Below are 21812 nucleotides of genomic sequence, written 5' to 3'. Positions count from 1 at the left end.
TTTGAAGAGCCGGTGCGATGCAGACTTCTGCACAAATGCCAGAATTTAAATCCCCTTCCAATTGAGACTGGAGCTTGAAGATGACTGATTAAGTCAAACAGACCAAACTGACATGTGAGCACCGTCGTCTCTCTTTCAACAAACTGACTGAATGAATCATCCATCAGACTGACCCACACAGCGCTGACGGCTCAGCAAACTATTTATCTGCACACTGATCAAATACGCTAACTGGAAGGGGAATCTCAATAATTGTGAGTAAACGTCAATAACTATCAGTGGACTGTAGCCACAGAAGTGATGAATTCGCATCTTAGGTAAATGTTTGCGTCCATTTGCAAGCATATTGTTATAACCATGTTATAACTATTGAATTAATGTGATCTAACATTGCTACATTACAACACACAGCTACGATCATACAGTTAATTAAGCAACTAACCGCTTCTTTTTCATAGTCAGTAACTTTTTGCAGAAGTAAACACGAACTGTGATCAAGATCTAATCTACAGGAACATATAAAACACAGCTCACAACATGTCTTCGTTATATTTCCTCCTCAGTTCACCTTCACTGTTGTTTCATTATCTTTTCACGCAGCATCTGATGGATAATGAAACCGGGCAGCCAGGCGTGAGGCCGACAAAACGGCGCACGCGCGTCGGGGTCGTGTACCTTTGAGGACAGAGATGTGCTGCGGCGTCTCCCCGATCTCCAGGTTGTCGGAGTCTCTGAGCTCCACCTTGTCGTATCCGTACCAGCCCAGCAGCTCGTTCATGGTGTTTTCTGCGAAGCTCTGGAACACAAGGTAAAGCTATGGGTGAGTCCGAAGAAAAAACACGGGAAAACACAGAGTTACAGAAGCAGATAAAAGTCAAAAAGTAGCAAAAAGGTGAGCAAAAAAAAATTAGCATGCAGTATTGGTGTTACTTTGGCCGACACTAACATTTGGACAAAATGAATATAAATGAGGTTTTGAGGTCACTTGTTACAAAAGCTAATGCGGCAATCTGGTATTTTGTTGCATTTGTGCCTCCCGTAGGACCTTAAGTAGCTCTTTAAATTTGTCCACAAAACCACATTTCTTCAGTTAATTAGGCAGAGATATCGTGATCCCTCTCAAAAATTAAAGCCGTGTCCAGAGGACTGCGGCGTGGGTTTAATCCCCCCCACCCCACCCCCGCCTCAGGTCGTCTTCATAAGTACAGGTCAACCTAATTGGGGCGAATTCCTGTTCAAACGCCGCAGCGTGTGCAGCCGGCTGAACTAATGGCCCCTATCACGGCACAATAAAAGAGGAGGACCTTATCGGGGGGTAATGAAATGAACGGGAACACTATCGCGCCGCACTATCCGGCACGGCTAATGTGTCGGAGTACGGTAAAGGCGACAGTGCAGTGCAGTAAAGACACAGCGGAGATATTAAAAATGATCCGTTTTCATGCTGTCACTGTGTTTTTTTGAATGCAGCTGAAAACATTTCTTTTTTCGAAGCAGTGCAGCCATATTCGTCCATGTATTATTTGCACTTCATTTCACAGTCAGCCTCGAGGCCCCCACAAAAAAAAAAAAGCCATATTAGGTTTATAATTTTACCATTTATAAATCATCTTATCCCACATCTGCTACACGAGTGAAATGATCCATAATCCCACAGACTGCAGTCTTTAATCAAATGGGTATTTCCTCCGTCTGCATTATCTCCAGTGTATTAACATAAAACTTGGCCAGACGGAAATGGTGTTTCTGGAAACTTCCTCGGTTTCCTCTGGGATGTAAAACGTCTTCTTGACAATATCTGGCTGCACAGGGTGAGTATTCAAAGAAAATATGTGATACTGTAGATGATGGGAAAATCTGATATTCTCACTAATGTTTGTTCTCTTTAGATTCTTTAGTTCACTGAGAAGGTCCTGGGTTCAAATACTGGCCAGGACATTCTGTGAGGGGTTTGCATGTTCTCTCTGGGTTTCCTCCTGTAGTCCAAAAAACATGACCCCGGGTGTGAATTTGTGTGTCTTCTGTGTTTTCTGTCCTTGCCCATTGCCACATTGGATCAGCTCAAGAGATTTTCTCAAATACACTGCCTGTGATTCCAATGGCAATTATATATTTTGTTTGAAACTAAGAAAAAAACACCTTGCAATCCAAATCTACCCTAAACTTCATAATCTAGCAAAAGTTGCCATATTATACCTGTCAGACACAAACAGCTTTTTGTGGAGCAGCATTGATGAATAATTATAAAGAGCTTCATCAAGATTAAGGATTCATTAGTCATGACCGCATGAAACTACCTGTGGTTCTTATAAGTAATATTACACAATACACCCATGAAAAAGAACTAAAAATCTGCCTTTAGCACTGAATACATATAACGAAGAAAAATACACTTTTTGCATTTTATAGAAATCAAACAGAGTAAATCTGATATCGTAAATATACTGTTTAATGCACACCTGGATAAAGTCAGGATGCAAACACAGATACAGTCAACCACACTAAATTCACATTTATGGACAATTTTACAGTCACTAATTAGCTTCAAATGCATGTTTTTAAGCTGTGGGAAGGAATCCGAACAAATCCCATGCATTGTAAGGAAGAACATGCAAACTCCACACAGACTCATCCTCATCTTCTTGCTGTGAGGCGAGAGTGCTGATAACTACACCACGGTGTGACGGATCACAGCAAAGTGAAAACACACTAATGGACTCAACTTCCATTAGCGTTGTTATCGGTGCGGGGCTGTAAATAACACTTGATAGTGAAGGAAATGTTACAGCCGGGCAAAAAGAGGCGTCTGCCTGAGGTGCTCCGAGGCGTGCAGCGGAGTCCCGGCCCTCCCGCAGGACGGCGGCGCAGTCGGTGAAAGCAGGTACGTAAAATATAAATATATAAAACTCCTCAACGCAGGTGTAACGTTAAAGTTTTCCTCCAATAACAGCCTCTCGCAGCACAGTCAATAAACACTGTACTCCAAACAAAACCATAACCCCCGCTAATGCACACGGCCCATTATCACCACACTCCTCTCAGCTGGATCGTTCCCAGAAGCGTCTGCTCATTGAACCGTGCGTCGTGGTAAATGGTTCAGCTATCATTCGCCTCTCAAACACCGATGAAAATGTGCTTTCTGGAAACAGACTTCAGCGAGGCTGAGTCAGCTGTAATTATTTGGTCTGTGTGTGATAAGACGTTAGTCACGGGTCACCGGACCGCCAGCTCGGAAGGGAAACTCTGAGGGCTTTTTCCCCTCAAACACTGACAAAACGTGCTCGCACATTTTACCCATCGCAATTAAAATACTTCCGCTTACAGTTTGGAGCATCTACATGTGGATTCCTCTCATCACTTCTCAAAATTCGCTCAGGTTTAACACAACAAGCTTGTGCAATCTTTGAGGGCCGCATAACTTTTCCCTTCTCTGATGGGGGGCCCGGGGTCAGTTTGTAACAGAAAAAGTGTGTAAAACCTGCCCAACTCAATAGAAAGCGGCCGTATTTGCACAATAAAAAAAAAACACGTCACAAACACATAACCTTTTCATTAAACCACCTGACGTGTTCAAAATAACCCTGATTTAAACCCACCCAATCTGGCAACACAGAGCCGCTCCAGGTCATAGAGCTATTTTTTGTGCAATTTTGGTGTCGTTTGACTTTCCTGCAAAGACAGAGTACAAAATTGTCCATTCTTCTGATGCGTATAATGACTAGATTGCATTTATTGCTATGTATCCTGCTATAAGAATTTTAAAAAACTAATGTTAAGGCCTTGTAGTTTGGGGTCCACTGATCTAAAGACTAGATATTTCAAGAGTGGCACTTTCTATATCCTATGGATCTCAATAGCTGATAATATTAATCTTATAATGCGACAAACATAAAGGAATTCCTTTAGCACATCTCTTACTTGCTGTACGACTTTGATAAATGAACTTCAAGCTCTCTGAAGAGGGCTCCTCTTCCTACACTGCCTCAGGACAAACCTATCAACCCCACCAATGATCAGTCCTAACCCGTGATTATATTTGCATTTAGCATCAAAAGAGTCACAGAACTTAGAGACAAAAAAACACAATTTTGTGTTTGATTGGTGCAAATTTCACAGTATTGCAATATTTCAATATTTCCAGCGGCTTCCATAATTCCTGCACTCGCTCCACACTAGCTGCCATTAGAGTGAGGAGAAACACACACGTGCTGAGAAACATCCCGAAAGGCCGCAAAGAACAGTTCCTGAAGCCTGTGCGCAGAGTGATGGTTAACCATTTTGTAAATAGGGAAACATTGTGGGGGAACATAAGCAGCCTTGTGATGGATGAGCGACCTGTTTATAAGCTATTTCCTTTCAATAACCAGATTGGAACGATCCAGCTGACCACAACGCTGCAAGTTATAGAACAGTATGGATGCATCCAGGGACGTCTGTTCTTGTGCCAGCTCTTTCTGAATCTAAATAAAAACATAGCACAATATTTTATTCATATACTCACAATGAACACAACTCCATCCTTCTGCCACATTTTCATCCGCGTTTCTTTCACTCAACAGTTTGTACAATCAACCAATACGGTTGTGTCTTTTCTAAAGCATAAGATGTCTCACAAGCTGAACTTCCCCTTGGAACGGACAAGACAAGAGTCACTTTATTATTCTAAAGCCAATCCCACTTCGCTCGGTACATTATCTCATTAAAGCAGCCGCTGCTCATCACTCACTCCATCAAGAAGTTAAACGTCAATTACAAACAGCTCCTGTCGATATGTCAGAGCCAGAGCGATCAAAGAAAAGTGCTTCAGAGCCTCCCAGCACATCCGACTCTCGGCTGATTGAAATGTACTTCTGCACCGTGTGTATTGGTTGTCTGAAGAAGAGAAAGAAACATTGAAATGAATGAAATAAACACCAACTCCTGCTCTGGCTTTTACTTCACACTGAAAGAGCTTTATGGAGGTGGGAACTCAAAAAATTACGAGTTGGGAACTGGAAGCAGTAACAGAGCCCTTTTAAGAAATACGATTTATATTTCACATCAAAGATGCACTAAAAGTGTTTCGTTGAGTGGCAAACAATTTCATTCTCTCAGTTCTACAGAGTTTCACACTTTCCAATTAAGGTGGGTAACCTAATTAAAAATCAGTTACTAATGAGCATTCTCATTTTATTAAGGAAAGAAACAAAATACATGTCTGTAAATCTGAAAACAGAAAAATGCTGCTATATGATGTGACATTAAAAACGAGGACGCATTGTATCAGCATCAATAGACTCAATGTGTAATGATGCTAAATCATTGCATTAAGGAATACTATTTCTCATATAGATGTGCAATTTTTGTCTTGTTGAATGTTGTCACATTAGCATCTGGAAGCTCTCCCACCTTCCCAGTGGAAAATTTGCAGCTTGTTATAGTTTTCCCGTTTTTGAAGTTGGAACTTTTCCACCTCCCGGTATTTATATCAAAGAAGGAAACATGATGTACCAACACACAAATCTAGTTCACAGCCTTCTGGAAGGACGCCCAAAGACACACACAAATGCACACACACACACACACACACACACACACACACACACACACACACACACACACACTTTGTAACATCACATGCAAGACAATCACATTTAAGCCTGAGCAGTCAGTAACAGAGTAGGATGAAGAGGCATTAGCACTCTGCACACCGTCTATCAGCTTATTATGCCACACTGTGATGTTTCCCCGCATAAACATGAGAGAAAAAAAAACCGAGACAGGTCCACATTTCTCTGGAGAGCGAGCTGGAATCAGCTCTGGAGTGTCGATTTGTGTTTTCCCGTAGGCGGAAAAGTGACCACACCTGAAGCCAGAATTAAATTTCAGTAAATAAAGTGAATCTACATAAGTCTCAGTGGAGTCGGGAAGTGGGGGGAGGACCATTTTCGCTGTGACCCTGCTGCAGGGGATAAAGGGAGAAAGAGGCTGGTGATGGCTGCAGGCATGGGACAGTCTGCAGCGCGGAGCCAGAATCCGCACAACAGGTTGGACGACCGACTCAATTACTTGATACAAATTCAATCATCACAGCCCCAAACACAAGGTGCAGCTTGGATGCTGCTTACAGTGGGTTTTATAGTAAAAGGAAACACAAGTGGGAGTGAGCCCCAGCGCACAAACACACACCCACGCATACAAACACACACAAACACACACTTGCTTAGACTGGGGCAGAAGTATCTCTTTGCATATATGAGACAGTGTGGCACAGCAGAGAGAGTGACAGAAGCAGATTCTCTCCTGCCTCCTCAGCATTCATTTCAAAGCGTTTTGCAGAAAAAATTCCTGATGTGTCGTATTTGTATCTCGGAGTAGCGGCGCGGCTCTCGGATCACTTTTGCCTCCGTTCGCTTTGTTCATACGAAGCGTACGGTTTCTGGAAAGGCGGCAAACTCAATTCAGCTGCTGCGGAGGCACTATTAATGAAGAATGACGGGAGGTATTGATCTGTCTGTCATGAAACACCGCCGCTGCGGTGGGCTGGTCGGCCAAAAGGTGCTCCAGTCAATGGCAGGTGAGGTCAAAACGACCGTGCACAAATGTGTTGCGTCCACCTAACTAAACATCTGGAGCTCTGTGGACTTCAAGGTTAGACAGTCTCCACATTTAACAATGAAAGGATTTGCAGTAATTATTTACAGTAATTACAGTCTAATCCCAACACTTATAATCTCAGTGTTTTCTTGGCACTTCTTTTTTTTTTGAACGCATTGAAGGCTGTTAATGAGGACAGCTTGTGTTTGCAGATGTATTAACACTCCTGCCTCCCTCTCTCTCTCTCTTTCTCACACTCTGTCCCCCTCAGGTCCGTCGAAGTCAGAATTAGTCTCACACGTCTGAGCGGAGCGAACATCGGGTTATGACAGCTACAAACAAACAACCACGCTGTCACTCAGCGACACAATCTGTGAGCACACTTCCTGTCCTCTCTGTGCTGTGTTTGTATGTTCTCACCATGTATCCGTGAGGATTTTCTTCCAAATGTCTGATTCAGATCACGTAAATTAAATTCAGTCGTACACTCCTATTGTGTGTAATGCCACAGCGCGTTTTATTTTTTTTAAAAAATGAATCTACAGGCTGCAGAAAGTGACGTTGAATTGGTCTCGTATAACAGACTGTCATCTGCAAACAATTAATTGTTTTGTGTGATTTCCGTCCCTCTGCCCAACTTGCATCAGTCAAAAGTCCCAGGCCTTTGGTGCTGAGCACAGCAGACAGAGTTCATTTAGGAAGGAGCTACTTGAGAAAAATAATTTACTTTCGCAAAGCTTGCTTAATTAGTCGTTAAATGGTGCCCATTTATAGAGCTCGTGCATTTGTAAGATGAGCAGCAGAGACGAGTAATGAAACACGAATTCAAGGGGTCAGTATCAAGTCCCAGACTACTTCTCACCCCGTTTTTTTAAATAGCTGAAATGATTGGATTATTTCTCATTCATTCATGCTTCCCTCTGTAATTTTGCTCCACCTTCAGTGAAACTCAAGAGTGTCAACTCTGGCTGATGGATGAGTGGAAGGCAGGGTACACTTTGGAGATGTCACACAGAACATCACAAGCAGAGAGACGATTACATGAACAGGCAATTTAGCAACACCAGCGCACGTTTCTGCATGGAGGGAGGATCTAATTATTTGCTAAAAAAAAAAAAGAGCTAAAAGAAGGAGCAGGTAATTCTTCACCATCTTTTTTTTCAATGTGGTCACTTTGTGTTTAATTCATGGCATCACAATTTGTGGCTGACGTCACGATCAGCCGAAAAGCGGCGAAGCTCTGATGGACCCAAAGTGCCGCCACCGGCAACCACAAACACAGCAATTAGCCGGACTGCAAGAGGATGAAGCCCTGAGAGGAGAAACCCATCCAGGAGAAAATCCTCCTTTTGAACAAAGGAGTTGAAGCATAACCCGGCCTGAATGTACTCCTGAGCAGAACGGATGTAGCTGTAAAGTAAGCACACCGCCGAGACAAAAAAAAAAAAAACCACACAGCATCTCTCTGTGTCTCCCGTTCCTTCCAACCATCCTGTCCTCTGTGTCACCCTACTACTTTGGGAAAGTGGGAGTATTATTAAGGGTGGAATCTAATCCGTGTTGGCGGCTCATCAAAGCAGCCACACCAACTTGTGCTCCTGGCGGAGGAAGAGGAGGCAGAGGCTCGGCGGTGACTATACCCACGTCGATATGTCACCCTGGATGTATACAGTGCTCATCAAGTGTGACACTGGCCGACTGTCCACCGCATCTATTACGTTCCCTGAGCCACGATCAAAACTGAGCTTAAATAAAAAACATAGACTTCCTGAATGAAGCTACTGAACAAACGGATTCTTACAAAAAAAGCTCTTTTTCATTTTGATGATGACTTGATCAGAACCTCACAGGATGATTCCTGATAATAGTCTTCACCTTTGGTATGATCAGACACCACTTATTTCACAAATTTCACTGAAATTTCCTAAAATCTGCCTCCAGTTTTCAGAATCTCTCACACGAGGACTGTTCCTTAGACAGAGGTAAGTCAAACTTCATCCTCCTGTTACCCTCTTATTAATCAATAATCAGTCATTTGCCGTAACTGTTAGTGTTTTGACAGAATTAATCATTATTAATAGTGTTGGACAGTGAGGCCGCTATGTGGGGACAGCGCCATCATTTCAAGCGTCCCAAGAGTGGCAAAACAATAAAACTGCCCCCGAAGCCTTCGCCAGTGAAAGCAGATGGCACAAATCTGACGCTGAGTGGAGCTGACTGTTCGGCTCAAAAGTTCCCAGAAGTTAATATTCCTTTTAAAGACGAGCGTAAATCTGCTGCGGGACAGTTAAACAGAGAGCAGTGCAGCGGTTATCACCGCAACAGCATAAACAGCAGCATAAACACTCAGGTCTCTGGCCTTGCATGTTCTTTATGTGTCTGTGTGGATGATGTTGATGGTCACCTTTTTCTTCAACAGTCAACATGTCTTTCACGATCTCAAACTATTTCTTTTGAGAATAACATCCGATCATCTTGTTCAAGCGCAAACTCAAAAGTCCTTATAGAAATAACATTTACTGGGCAGTGGAGAGTTGCATTGTTGCAGCTGCGCTCATTATCGGACTCATCAAACAGCTACCGGCTCGGCTTTCTTTAGGCACCACAAATGTGTGTGCAAGGAGTCAAATGGGGCATAATTTCTTCAGAGAAGAGTGTAAATATCCAAATTTAAGATAAATATATATGGTAAGTCTCTAAAAATATCCGAACCACTAGCTTGTCATCCAGCGTTAGTTTTTTTTTTTTTTCTTTGCATATCTTTTACCAACAAACCCAAAGCAAAGACTGAGCAAATAATGACAGCAGGAAGTGAGTTCCTGATAATTAATGGAAGAGTTACTCGAGACAGCCATGAAATAGCAGCCGTTAATTACATGTTGTTTTCAGGAGAAGACTTACGAAAGAAAGAAAAAGAAATCGCACAATTTAACTTCTACAGTTGAATTGATGGGCAAACAGATGTAATCCCTCTCTCCGTTCAGCACACTCAGGAGGAATTTCCCTCAATGGCTTTAGCTGGTAGAAAACATCCATTACTCTCAGCCAGTGACACAATGGCACACTGATGACTTTTCTGACACTTTGCGATTTTAACACGAAATTTATCATCAAGATTTGAACAAAAGATGAAAGTTTCATTACCTCTCACATATACGTTCCCCATTGCATGCATGTTTTTTTTTAAACTATTCATTTATGAGTTACTTGGTAATTTACAAATCATTTAATAATTTCTCTCCTAAGGTGACACCGCTCTGCACCATGTTGAGGATTTATTCCTCTGTGGGGCTTAATTAGTGTTTCTCTGCGGAGGAATCAGAGCAGACGCAGTGCTGTGAGCCGCTTCTCTCCACCTTCAGCAGCAGACAGGAGTTTGCCGCGTCCGTCACTGAGTAACATGGAGTGGCCACTTTATTACCACACACACCTTCATCAAGTGCAATCTAACACACTGGAAACGGTAATAAGTCCTGCCTTTGTGTGGCTTATCAAACTCAGGAGATACTCTAACACAAAGGTTTCGAGCTCTGACGGTGAACTGGATCGCAACATTTCAACATTTAACAATTCACAGTTTTGGATAGAAAAACATTCAACTTTAAATTTTTTGCTGTTTTTCTTTTATTTTCAATTGGTGATACGTCTGCAGTGAACAACACTGCAAACACCTTCAACAAGTTCAAGGAATTTGAATTTAAAGAAAGCAGTTGTACCTTGAGCCAATGAGCTTTCACATGTTACATAATGCTGCTGTAATGCATTTTCTTTACAAATTACAAAAACAAATACATGGATTTTATTGTACCTATTGTTCTGTACCACATCTATACAGATATCTTTACTCACATTTCAAAGTAAACCGACTTCTTATTTGTGACCCTTATTACGTCAAGGTTCCCATTCTAGACTGACTGACACACAATTTCCACTCTGTCCACACAGGATTCAGCCAATTACAAGTAAACAAGGTGGTTTTTACAAGGTGTCCGGCCACCAACAGGTTTATAAGTAGACCTGCAGTGGAGCACTCATGACGCAACCTGCACCTTCAGCACAGATGCAGCTCACAAGCTCATAATTCTGGGCCATATTTTCAGTGAATGAGAAAAAAAAAAAAAAAAAAAAAAAGAAGAACTTGCACAGTATTCCCCCTTGTTTTCCTCCAGTGAGACCCAGACACGGCCAGCAGGGCCGGTGTGGCAACGACGACGGTGGGAACCGGATACCTCGCGGGCAGAAACCAGAGCGGGTCACAGTACACCGTGATAAAATTCCCGAATCCACACGCCAACTTTCCCTTTGCCTCCTCCACTTTTCCACTCCTCTGCCTCTCCCTCTCCTCTGCTTTCATTTCCCCCTACTTTCCTTGATATCCGATCCAGCGGAGACACTCGGGTTACAGTTTTTACAGCTTAGGCAGCCCGAGCGCTGTATACATTCCTTTCTCCCCTGTTTCTTAACCCTCCTCTCCACAGACTTCTCCTGCCCACCCTCCCTCCGACGTGCCCACCACTCCTCCTCCTCCTCCTCCTCCTCCTTGATTACTCACCGGAGCTTATTTTACAGAAGCGCACATTAAGCGAGCCAGAAGAAGGAAACAGTGTCAGACTGTTTGGTTTTTCAGAGGAGTATGATCCCTCACAAGGGCACATTGTGTGGCGTTTTGAATGTGCGCGCATGTGCATGTGTGTGTGTGTGTGTGTGTGTGTGTTTTCCACCAGTTTTTGACCTAAAATATTGAAGAGGAGAAAGGAACTGTTGTTTCACAGAAAACACAAATCAATTTTAACAACTTTCTTAATATTTCATGTTCTTCTGTGTTCTTTTTTTGAGTTGATTAAAGCAATGGTCTTTCATAACCTGAAATATTTTGCAGGGTTTTTTTTACTGGTTTTATCCTGAATCCTGAGTCACGTGTGAAGTTTTATTAATATGCATAGTCTCACAACTTCAATAACTCAGACAGATAGACAGCCTGGCAGGGGGGCTCTGGGTGTAATGCAGGGGTCAGGGAATGTCTTCACACACCTTTTTTTTTTCCTTCTGTTCACTTGTGAGAAGAATTGATTGACAGCTTATGGTAAAACCATGAATTATTCTATGAAAATATATGTTTTAGGATTGGATGTGTTGAAAGTGTAATGGAGATAAAATGCTAAAAATAGACTTCATTGCAAAAACATATGTTATGTTTCATTCATGAAAACCGACCAGATTGAAAATGTGGTGTTGGGGTGTAGGGGGGTGGCTTATCCTCCCACTGTTGGATTGAATTACAAATGCCCATGACATTGTAAAAAGCAATACTGTTAAGTATTTGCACTTTTACGGTTCTTTTATCAAAAATCTGATCAGAGTAGAGCTCAGTAAATCTGTCTCAGATTTTATCGAACTTCTGATTGCTGCGTTCGAACATCTCCATTCTGACAGTGCTCAAACAAACTGGACGACACAGGAGTCATGTCAAATGTGGACAAATGCTGAATTATAGAACATTCACACTTTGGAGCACTCTATCTGCGCAGCACTCTGCTTAAAGGCCTCAAACATAAAGAGTCTCGGGAAGTTTAATATATTCAACTTATATGAGTCATGAATTAAAGCCGGTCTTTTTAATCACTGTAATCACTTTGATGGTTCGGATTTGAAGTGTTTTCATTCAAACATTTTTGACACACTGAATAAAGAAAGCGTCAAAGATATGTATTTGTGAGTAAAGGGAAACTCCACTCAATTCTACAATGAAGGCAAAATGTAAGTGTTTCTAAATTAAGTACAGTTCCCATATTGTAATTAAAACAGTGACAACTTCCTGAAATTGAAGAACTATAAATATACTGAAACATTGGAAAACTTTTTTTTTAATAATTTCATCTCTTAATGCATAACAGCCATAAAACCTGTATTTTAGAATATTGTAATTAATTAGATTTGCTCTTTTTTTCATATTTTCTAACTAAAATTCATAACTATTAGGATTAAAATTTCTTTTAAAAAAATGCTTCAACCTGTTAATACAAATGAAAAAACTGCATTTTTTTTCAATGTACCTGTATGCAATACTTTTGTTCTAACTGCTAACAAAATAACAAAATATGCACCAGAACATGAGTCAATAATCACACTTACACTTCCATCCTCTGATTTCCGTTACGTAACCACGCTAACTTAACCCATCAGGTTGCTGTGAGTCACTCCACCTTCCAGTCTGTCCTGAATCCAGTCACAGAGAAAGCAGCAGATTTTATGGATTAAAACGTCGACGCTAACTCACAGGAGAAAGCAACGGCGACTCACTACCGCCACCCACAGCACAAAGCGACACAACGGGAATCACATGTCTTGTACCTTTAAGTTTTTGGATACTATTTGACAAAAGAAGCAAAGTTCAAATCTGTCTGTGTTTTTTTTCTTTTTTCACCACACGACTTTCCCAAAGCATTGACAAGATCCTGAAGATGTGATTGCGGATGACTGTGTGTCTGCTCTGCTTTGATGTCGCCGCCATCTGCTGTCATTTTTTTATTGGCTCCAATGTGACTTAAAATTCAAATTACGAAGGAAAAAAAAACAACAACACCTGATTGCAAGAATGGCAAATGAAGCGGCTCGCATCAAATGAGATGTTTAAGTCATTGCTCCCAAATGCATTACAAGAGATGTCATTTCTCTGAGTCTTGAATGATGCTCCCGTCTCACCAAATCTGTCAACTGAGAGCAAAAACAGACACAGACCTGCGAATAAAACATCATTTCTGACTGATGACTGGCATGGTGTAATTACACAGCCAATATGACAAAATATCAGTGGAGGCACTAAGTGTAATTTGTCCATTTCTTTAAAAAAAAAAAACAACAAAAAACTAATAATTTCCTTGCGGTTTCCAAGCTGATTCCTGCAATACTGACAGAGTGACAAACCTGTGCTCCATGTTAAAAAAGAGCAAAAAAAAAAACAACTGACAAGATGACACCTCTTTGTGCCCAAAAAAATTCTTGTTGCTGCTGTTTGCTCGTAAACATTTCATCCATTTTAAAAGCTCCACTGAGACCGAAGCTTTACAGAAATAAAGAAATTTTCTCCATGGAGGAGAGACCCTACCCTGACACCCCCCCCCCCACACACACACACACACACACACCCCACACCCCCTCATCACCAGCCCTGCATCCCACCCTGCTGTCATCAGGACTGGAGAGCTTGGCTGCTGGGTTCACTTGATTCCCCCCCCCCCCCCCCCCCAAAAAAAAAAAAAAATTATTGTGAATGCATCTTGAAATTGTAGTTCAACTGGCTGTTAGTGCCTGCAGCGCACCTTCCTCTGAACCTCTGAGAGGGAACAACTCGGATGGATATAATAGACATGTGAGAAATTGCGCAAAATTATCAGTTTCGTACCTGAGAGCTAAAAAAAAAAAAAAAAAAAAAAAAGGATCACATTGTCACCAAGAAAACCCACATGTTTGTCTTTCTTTTAACAGTAACAGGGCAAAAAAGAAGAAGCCGTGGTACGTTTACGCGGCTGGGTCTACACACAAAAAGGCTTTATTCCAGGGTTGTTTCAGGACTCGCTCAAAAAGCCTCTGACAGCCCTTTAAAAAAAAAAATAAATCACAAATTCCGCAATTATTTTTGCGCGCGATCACTTGCACACCCATCCCTCAGGGATACGATAAAGAATAAAACGCAGGCTGCATCCATGTCTCCCTCCAAATGTGTACAAACAATACGGAGACGCAGACAAAGCGGACACACAGGCTTTCCACACGCACGCACCCCACACACACACACACACACACTCTGCACAGGAGCACTTTCCTGCTCCGCCACGAGCCGAAATAACACAATGTGCACCGAGCAAAGACAGAAAGAAAACACACACGCACTGGAAACGACGTGTGGATGAATGGAGAGGGGGGGGGGGGGGGGGGGGGGCAGGACCGCGGGAAGGCCGGGAGACAATGTGCTCGGGGAGGAGGGTGCGTAAAAGCTCGCAGACGCACATCTGGATCGCACGCCTCTGGGCAGCTGGTCAACACACACACACACACACATACACACACGAAACATCTCGTGTCGAGAGGCAAAAAAAAAAATCGCAACCACAAAAGCATCACGCGAGTGTTTCCCCACCACTGATCCCCCCTCCTGGTGCACACTGGACGCCCTCCCTTTGCGCCGTAGCGTACTAGTATTAATAGTAATAGTAGGCGCGCTGTTGACGCCTTCACTGACGCACTGGATTTTCCATTAACTCCGAGCAAGCTGCGAAAATACACGGCGCGCACGCACGCACGCACACATGCAGAAAACGAGCCAGAATGTGACACGAAGCGGCAGCATTCCTCCGATATCCCCCCCCAAAAAAAACTTAACAGAAAGAGAGTGGCCGGCCGCTGCATCCATTGTGCGCGGCTGCACGGTGACACCGTGCGCGCGGCGGAGGCTCGGCGGCCAGCCGCGGATCCCACAATAATAAAACTTGTCTATTATTATTATTATTATTTTAGAGAAAACGGTGAAACATGATAAATCAAAGTTTGACCACCGTCGCAGCCAATTGCGCCTGAGAGAGAGTCTCGCCTGTTTCCAGTGAGGACAACACATGCACGCTCCCTCGCAGCCGCTCCACGCGTAATGACATGCAGCTGGGCACGGAGCCCCTCTCCCGTGTGTGTGTGTGTGTGTGTGTGTGTGTGTGTGTGTGTGTGTGTGTGTGTGTGTGTGTGTGTGTGTGTGTGTGTGTGTGTGTGTGTGTGTGTGTTTTACCTTCATCTCTTCATTTATCTCCCGTTTCACCGGGTGAGCTGGCTTTCGGCTCCTCTTATTTTCCGGAGGTCTGCCTTCTTTTTCCATCTCTGCCATGTTTCCTCTGTGATACTTCTGTCAATATTTGCGGTGAGGAGGGTGAGAGGAGGACGAGGGGGTGAGAGAAAGAGAAAGAGAGGGAGAGAGAGAGAGAGAGAGAGAGAGAGAGGCAGCTGTTTACAGTCGCCAGACGGCGGACGTCTTGCAGCTTTTCAGCGGGCCGAGCGACGCGGGCGATGCCGCCGAGGGCTTGCGGTGCCCGGCTGAGCAGTCAGCCATCTTCCCCGCCGTATCCTCCGCGGTCCGTGCGCCGGTGGTGGTGGTGAGCCGCCTCTGCGAGTCAAAGGAGAGGTTGAGTGAGGGGAAAAACGAGACAGGGGGAGGGGCGTCCGCTGAAACATTATATGACGCGTTGATGATCGGAGGAAGGTCTATTTCTTCTCGCCTCTTTCGCCCCCCCCCCCAGCGGAGCGCAATCAGAGCGGTCACATCCACTTAGCGCTCGCGGTGACAGGCTGCAGGCGGCGAACAGGTGCCCGCTCCATCCACCCATCCATCCATCCATCCATCCATCCAGCCCTTCAGCCTCCTGAGGGAGAGCCCGCCTGTCTGCAGTCACACTCACTCCTCACATTAGTTACTCACTTCTTCTAAACTTCAAGTTTCCCTGAAGAGTGTTGGTGGACATCATGTGCACAAAGTCCTGCTGTGGGGTCATTTATTAAATCTCCCCTGTTTCTTTTCCTAATCTAATATTCTAAATTGTTAACTCTCTACAAAACAATTGCACACAGAATTCATTGATTTCACATCAGCCAGTTATTGCTTGTTGGTCGGCTTGTCTGGAGTGAAAGAGAAATTCAAGAGTCTGGCTGCAGTCCTCCACTCTCTGGACCCTTCCTGCAGGCAGACCCTATACAGCCAACAGAAATTTAGGTCTAACAAAAGTTCTGCCTCATACATCTTCCATAAGTCTTTATCCCGTTCAGGGTGGCGGGGAGCTTGAGCCAATCCCGGATAACTCTGAGCGAAAGCAAGGCACACCTGGACAGGTTGGCAGTCCATCACAGGACAAACACAAGGAGACTGTCAGCCACACTCACTCACGCTCACACAGGCAATTTATAGTCACCTATATGTTTTTATACTGTGGGTACTAACGGAAAACCTAAAGAAAACCTGCCTTACAGTTAGAACATATTTTGATTTCCCAAAAAGAGGATACTTGATAATTAAATTGAATGGAAAAATCTTAGTTTTCCTCTGTATAACCAAAGAGACACATGCAGACAGGCTTCTTAGAGGTTACACAGCACATTTTAGCATGGTTAAAATAAGATCTCTTTAACTGGCAATGGTACAGAAATAGTAAAAAAAAAAAAAAACCCTCAGTGAAATCATGAAATAAGCAGTGTCTCTTTTGGATGTATATTCAAAATGTAACAACGAAATAATCACTTCCTCTTCAAGTCAGTGGGAAAATAAATGTAAAAAATGCAAGAATGTTCTGAATAACTTGTTTTAGAAATGTTAGCTTTTACAATATATGTATTTTTCAGCATAATAATGTTATTGAAACAGTTGTTTCTCAACAATAATTGTTTTTCAATGATTTTATGGGCCAATTAGAATGCTGCTCTGACACCTGCTCCCTGTATTTGTGAGTGTATGGAGTCATACGAGGCAGCCTCCTGGGGTTCATGCTTTACACAACAAAGTTTGATAGTATTCTACAAAAAGTGGCAGCTAATACAAATATACTGTATGTTCAATGGATCCTGAAAACAAACAAAAAAAAAATCTGGATATTTTCATGAATTTATGAAAAAGAAAAAAGAAAAACACAGATAGGATGTGAAAAATGTTCATAGAGTTGATGGAGGAGCTTCAGTCACCTCAATAATGAAATATATTAATTTAGAGCTCAACTGAATAAATGCTCTTCAAAAGGCCCAAATAAGAGGTAATAAAATGGGGACTGCATGGTGGAGCAGTGGTTAGTGCTTTTGTCTCACAGTGAGAACGTCCAGGTTCAAATTCTGTCCATGTCACTCTGTGTGGAGTTTGCATGTTCTTCCTGTGTGTGCATGGGTTTCCTTCCAGTTTCCTCCCACAGTCTAAAAGCCCATAGGAGTGAATGCGTGTGTGTGTGTTTGCTCTGTGATGGACTGGAGCACCCGGCGACCCTGCACAGGATTAAGCGGCATAGAAGATAGATGGGTAATAAAATGGAATTGAGTCTATTTCTTTCTTTAATTGTACAACCTTTATGGGGAGGAAAAGCATTTCTGTAGCGGATCATGTGAGCGAAACAACCTGAGCGGTGTCATTCATTATGGTTCCATCACATCTTGCCATGTGTCGCATGCTCTGATGAAAAACCATGATCTGCTTTACCAACATAGTTATCTTAGAATTTAAAAAGCCAGATGAAGTTATAAAATCATGCAACATTTTAAACCCTTGATCATAATGTTACTCAGAGGAGTAGGAAGGATCCAGTGATTGGGGAATTGTGCTCTGTGGTGTGTCAGTAGGTCAGAGGACGGGAGAGAATTTGTTCCGTCCTGTCGAGAGGAGCTAACTAATGAAGTTTTTAACCCTGAACACTTCTCATTAGCAGTTAAAATAAATCACATCACGCAGGACAAAATTTCTGTATCAGTTCATGTTTTGTCATATATTTAGTTGACAATTAAATAAATTAATATTATCCGAACACTCAACTGTCTGCAGCGCGAAGTGTGAAAACAAGTACTCTGAGTTACCCAAGGGGGTTCCACCCCAGCAACAGGGAGCTATTCTCCTAAAGGCAAATAAAGATGTGCTCTATTTTATGAGCGAATGTCAGGATAGTGGTGATCTCATGTGAGAGGAAAACTGAGAAAGTAGGATCTCTTTGTGGAGATTACACCGTTATGCACAAGTTGGGAGTTTTCACTGAGAACTTCAGGGTTTAGCCTTTTATTTTTTTTTTGTCTAAGGAGGCCTTAGTCTTGATGGATTAGGAGATAAAAGGCATTGCACAGCGAAACAACCAAGCTTTCTTTGTCCTGAAAAATCCACATAATTGTCCAGTAAATATCACTTCACGCAGCGGACGGATGAAACAAGCAGTGAGGGCCTGCTTTCATCTTTTGAGACTGGAATACATCTGTTCTTATCCTCCATCCTCATTACTGGTACTGTACCTCGTAAGTCAAAGTGTCCATGTGTTCCCATAGAGTGTGAGTGTGTGCATGAACGCGAATGGGTGAAAGTGATTTAGAGTGTACAACAGTTTGAGATGGTTGAAAAGCAGCAATAACGCCGTGTGAAAACACACTCCTCCTGCCACTTCCGCACTATTTGCAGGGCCTCCTCACTCCAGCTGCTCAATCAAGTCTCTGAATTTCAACAGTGGTCTTCCAATCACATGCACACCGACTGGCACGCCGCTGGATCAAAACCTCCTAAAATTCTGTCTAATGAATAAATTGACGAGGAGAGGCTGCTCCGGCAGCTTGACACTGCCATGTTCTTCTGACTTTGAAGCATTTTTTTTCCAACAGTATTTCTGTGAACTCATGTTTACTGGAGTTGGTGTGTCATTACATCTGAGCGAAGTCAGTCCTGCTGATATTAACATAAACATAAACCTCTGTATATATCACAGAAACTCTCCAGAATGTGGAATAATTATCCAAATTATGGTTGAAGTACGCAACAGCAACAGGAGTTACTTTAAAAACCAGCTACATTTTTTTTATTTGCAGTCACTAAAAAGATAACCCCAGTACAACTTAAAATGGTCAGTACATATTTTCAAAAAATTGCGAGAGGCTTTAAAAATCCTCAGTTTTATTTGAAAATGTTTCTTCTACTGAGTTATATTGTTGTTTTCTCAAGGCCACCTGTAGCTTTGCAGAGAACAGTGTGGGATGAGAATAAATGACAAGCTGGAGCCCCCAGTTGGTGCATCTTCTCCTGGAACATTTATCTGCGGATGGCAGCAAACGTTCCCATCGGGACATTCTGAGTTACAATCTAACACACAGGAGTAGAGATTAACTCTCATCTGAAAGGAAGGATATCATTTTAGAGCATTTCTGTGTGGAGATTGCATGTTCTCCCAGTGAGGCCTTATCAAGGTACCCAGGTTTCCTCCTATGTGTGTGTGTGTGCTGTGATGGTGTTATGCAGTCTTGTTTTTGTTTTATTTTGAACAGCTCTGACTTGTGCAGAATAACATCAAAATATTGTTTCAGCTGAGTGCAGTGCAGAAGTGACACATTTCCAGATTCTGATTTACACATTGTTTTGTTCATTCACAATCTATATCGCCGCAAATCTGTCGAATGCTTTTGTTCCCATTGTTTTTTTGCCAATATCATTAAAGTGTGGAAACGACACGCTGTGCTGGTGTGACAGCGTCACAGCGAGCGGCTTCAGAGTGGATTTCCTCTCGCATCATCTCTCCCACACTGAGCGCATCCACGGCTTTTTAATAACTGATGCTGGAGCATGAATTTACCTGTTTCAGCTGTGAGCTACACGCAGCTCTCTGACTTAAAGTGGAATTACAATGAGGGGAGCCGCTGAGAGCGCCGGGCGAGGCTGCTCGTGGCACGGTGACACCCATTTGAGCCAGAGAAGCAGCGGGAACAGGAGCCGTGAACCGTGATGCGGGGTCAGAGTGAGATGACTTGTGCATTACAGCGTCGCTCTGACAAAACCAGCAGTACACCTGCATCACAACATCCCTTCTTTAATCTAATCCCCCATCTACAGCACTTCAGCCCAGTGTAATTTAAGCAGCCCAGCTTGTTCTGCTGTTAAACTGTGCAGCAATGAATGCAAAAAAACAAAAAAAAAAAGTTGTTTTGACTGTTGCTGTGATGCTTCCAAGTGCAGGTTTCCTGCAGGATGAATGTGATTATCTACCATCTCTGTGTTGTGAGTGTTTTCTGTAACAGAAGATTAAGCTCGCGCTTGTATAAGCTGTCCTTGACAGACTTTCATTCGACTCCAGCAATAAGCAGAAGGAAAAGGATTCAATGAAGGCATTGTTGAAGCCACTGCTGCTGCGAGGGCATTGGCTTATCACACCGCCGAACTGTTATATTGTCACAATGATGGTGCTCCACCGATGGAAACATAGAAAATTGTAAATTCAATGACTTCTTGTCAGAAGTTTTTTTTTTTTTTTTTTGGGTGGGGGGGTGGGGGGGAGTTGGCTGGGGGTAGGGTTGGGGGAGCGGACCTTCACTTCGAAACTTCCCTTTGAAATAGGTGGCTTCATTATGAGGTATAAACAAGTCTTTCTCTGTAAAAGAGCCTTGGGATGAGTGCTGTTTTGGCGATATGGAAATATAAAAATATAATTGAACTGAACTGAGTGAGTGAAACTGATATTTCCGTAAATCTATTTGTGGCCAAGGCTGAATAAGTATAACTATCTTTATAAGGAGCTTAAAAAGCCTTTTTTTCAATTTGAGTTTTAAATCAATAACTGTTTATACTGTTTACACATACAGAATCATTCTGGAAAGTTTAATACTGGTCAATATCATACGCAATTAACCAATTCTAGATTTAAAAAACATGCAGTGGAAGTTTTTTTTAATTATCAATGTATAATCCACTCCTACTCTCCTATGATAAAGTGGTATTTGCAAGTGCAACAAAGAGGTTTAAAGATGAAAAATATGAAATATGACCAGATCCGTATAATAGAAACATTAAGGGAAAAATGTAACATATTTTCCAGAATCCAGAATAGACCAGATAAACGTGACCAATATTTTTTATCTCAGAGGCTTCTACTTTTTTATGTTGGCTTTGAGTCAATCACAGAAAGGGGTGAGAAACGACTGAGAGTCACTTTAACACAGTATCAAGTGCAATGTTTTGATTATTCATTGGAAATGCTTCTGTGACTATGAAGGGCGAAGATGCATTTGTTACACTGCTGTTGTGATGTACGTTCTACTGCATGACATCTACAGCAGCACTGCCTCAGAAGCAAACAATTCCAGTGTTTGGTCTTTTTAAAGATTTCTTGGTCTTTGTTGCATTTACATATCGATCTGATTTTAATCACATTGCAGGAAGTCATTGAGAAACAGACTGCTTGTTGCTTCAGATGGCAACATTCACACCTGCACAAATGCAAAAACACCACAGTTAATTTTTAATGGAACAGTCAGGATTATGCCTTTAGGTAATATCCAATACAATTAATTATTTAAACAAATGAAAACTTAGTTTTTGCTTTGAATTGCATCAATTATTTGAAGAATTGACAAGTGGAAATAAATAAAATGCAATTTCTAACCTTTTATTTTGGGTTTTTTTAAGGGAAAAAATAGACGGAAGTGCCCTCCATAAATGGGCGTACCGGTGGATGACGTCACAACGCCTGACGTAACGCGTTACGTCAGTC

General features: G+C 42.4%; 1 protein-coding gene across 4 annotated transcripts in view; it reads right to left on the bottom strand.

The window, feature by feature from the left end:
• Positions 1-15822, bottom strand: part of sobpa (sine oculis binding protein homolog (Drosophila) a) — a 41548-nt gene extending 25726 nt beyond the window's left edge. For all 4 annotated transcript variants that reach the window (XM_030116960.1, XM_030116962.1, XM_030116963.1 and 1 more), the window contains exons 1-2: positions 15350-15822; positions 676-796 (exon numbers count right to left, since the gene is read on the bottom strand). In XM_030116960.1, coding sequence (XP_029972820.1) covers positions 676-796; positions 15350-15445 — 217 coding nt within the window. In that variant the 5' untranslated portion in view covers positions 15446-15822. The remainder of the gene's footprint in view (positions 1-675; positions 797-15349) is intronic.
• Between the last annotated feature and the right edge of the window lie 5990 nt (positions 15823-21812).

The sequence above is a fragment of the Salarias fasciatus genome, chromosome 19, assembly GCF_902148845.1.
Source record: "Salarias fasciatus chromosome 19, fSalaFa1.1, whole genome shotgun sequence".
NCBI lineage: Eukaryota > Metazoa > Chordata > Actinopteri > Blenniiformes > Blenniidae > Salarias > Salarias fasciatus.
This window is presented reverse-complemented; position numbering and strand designations above follow the sequence as displayed.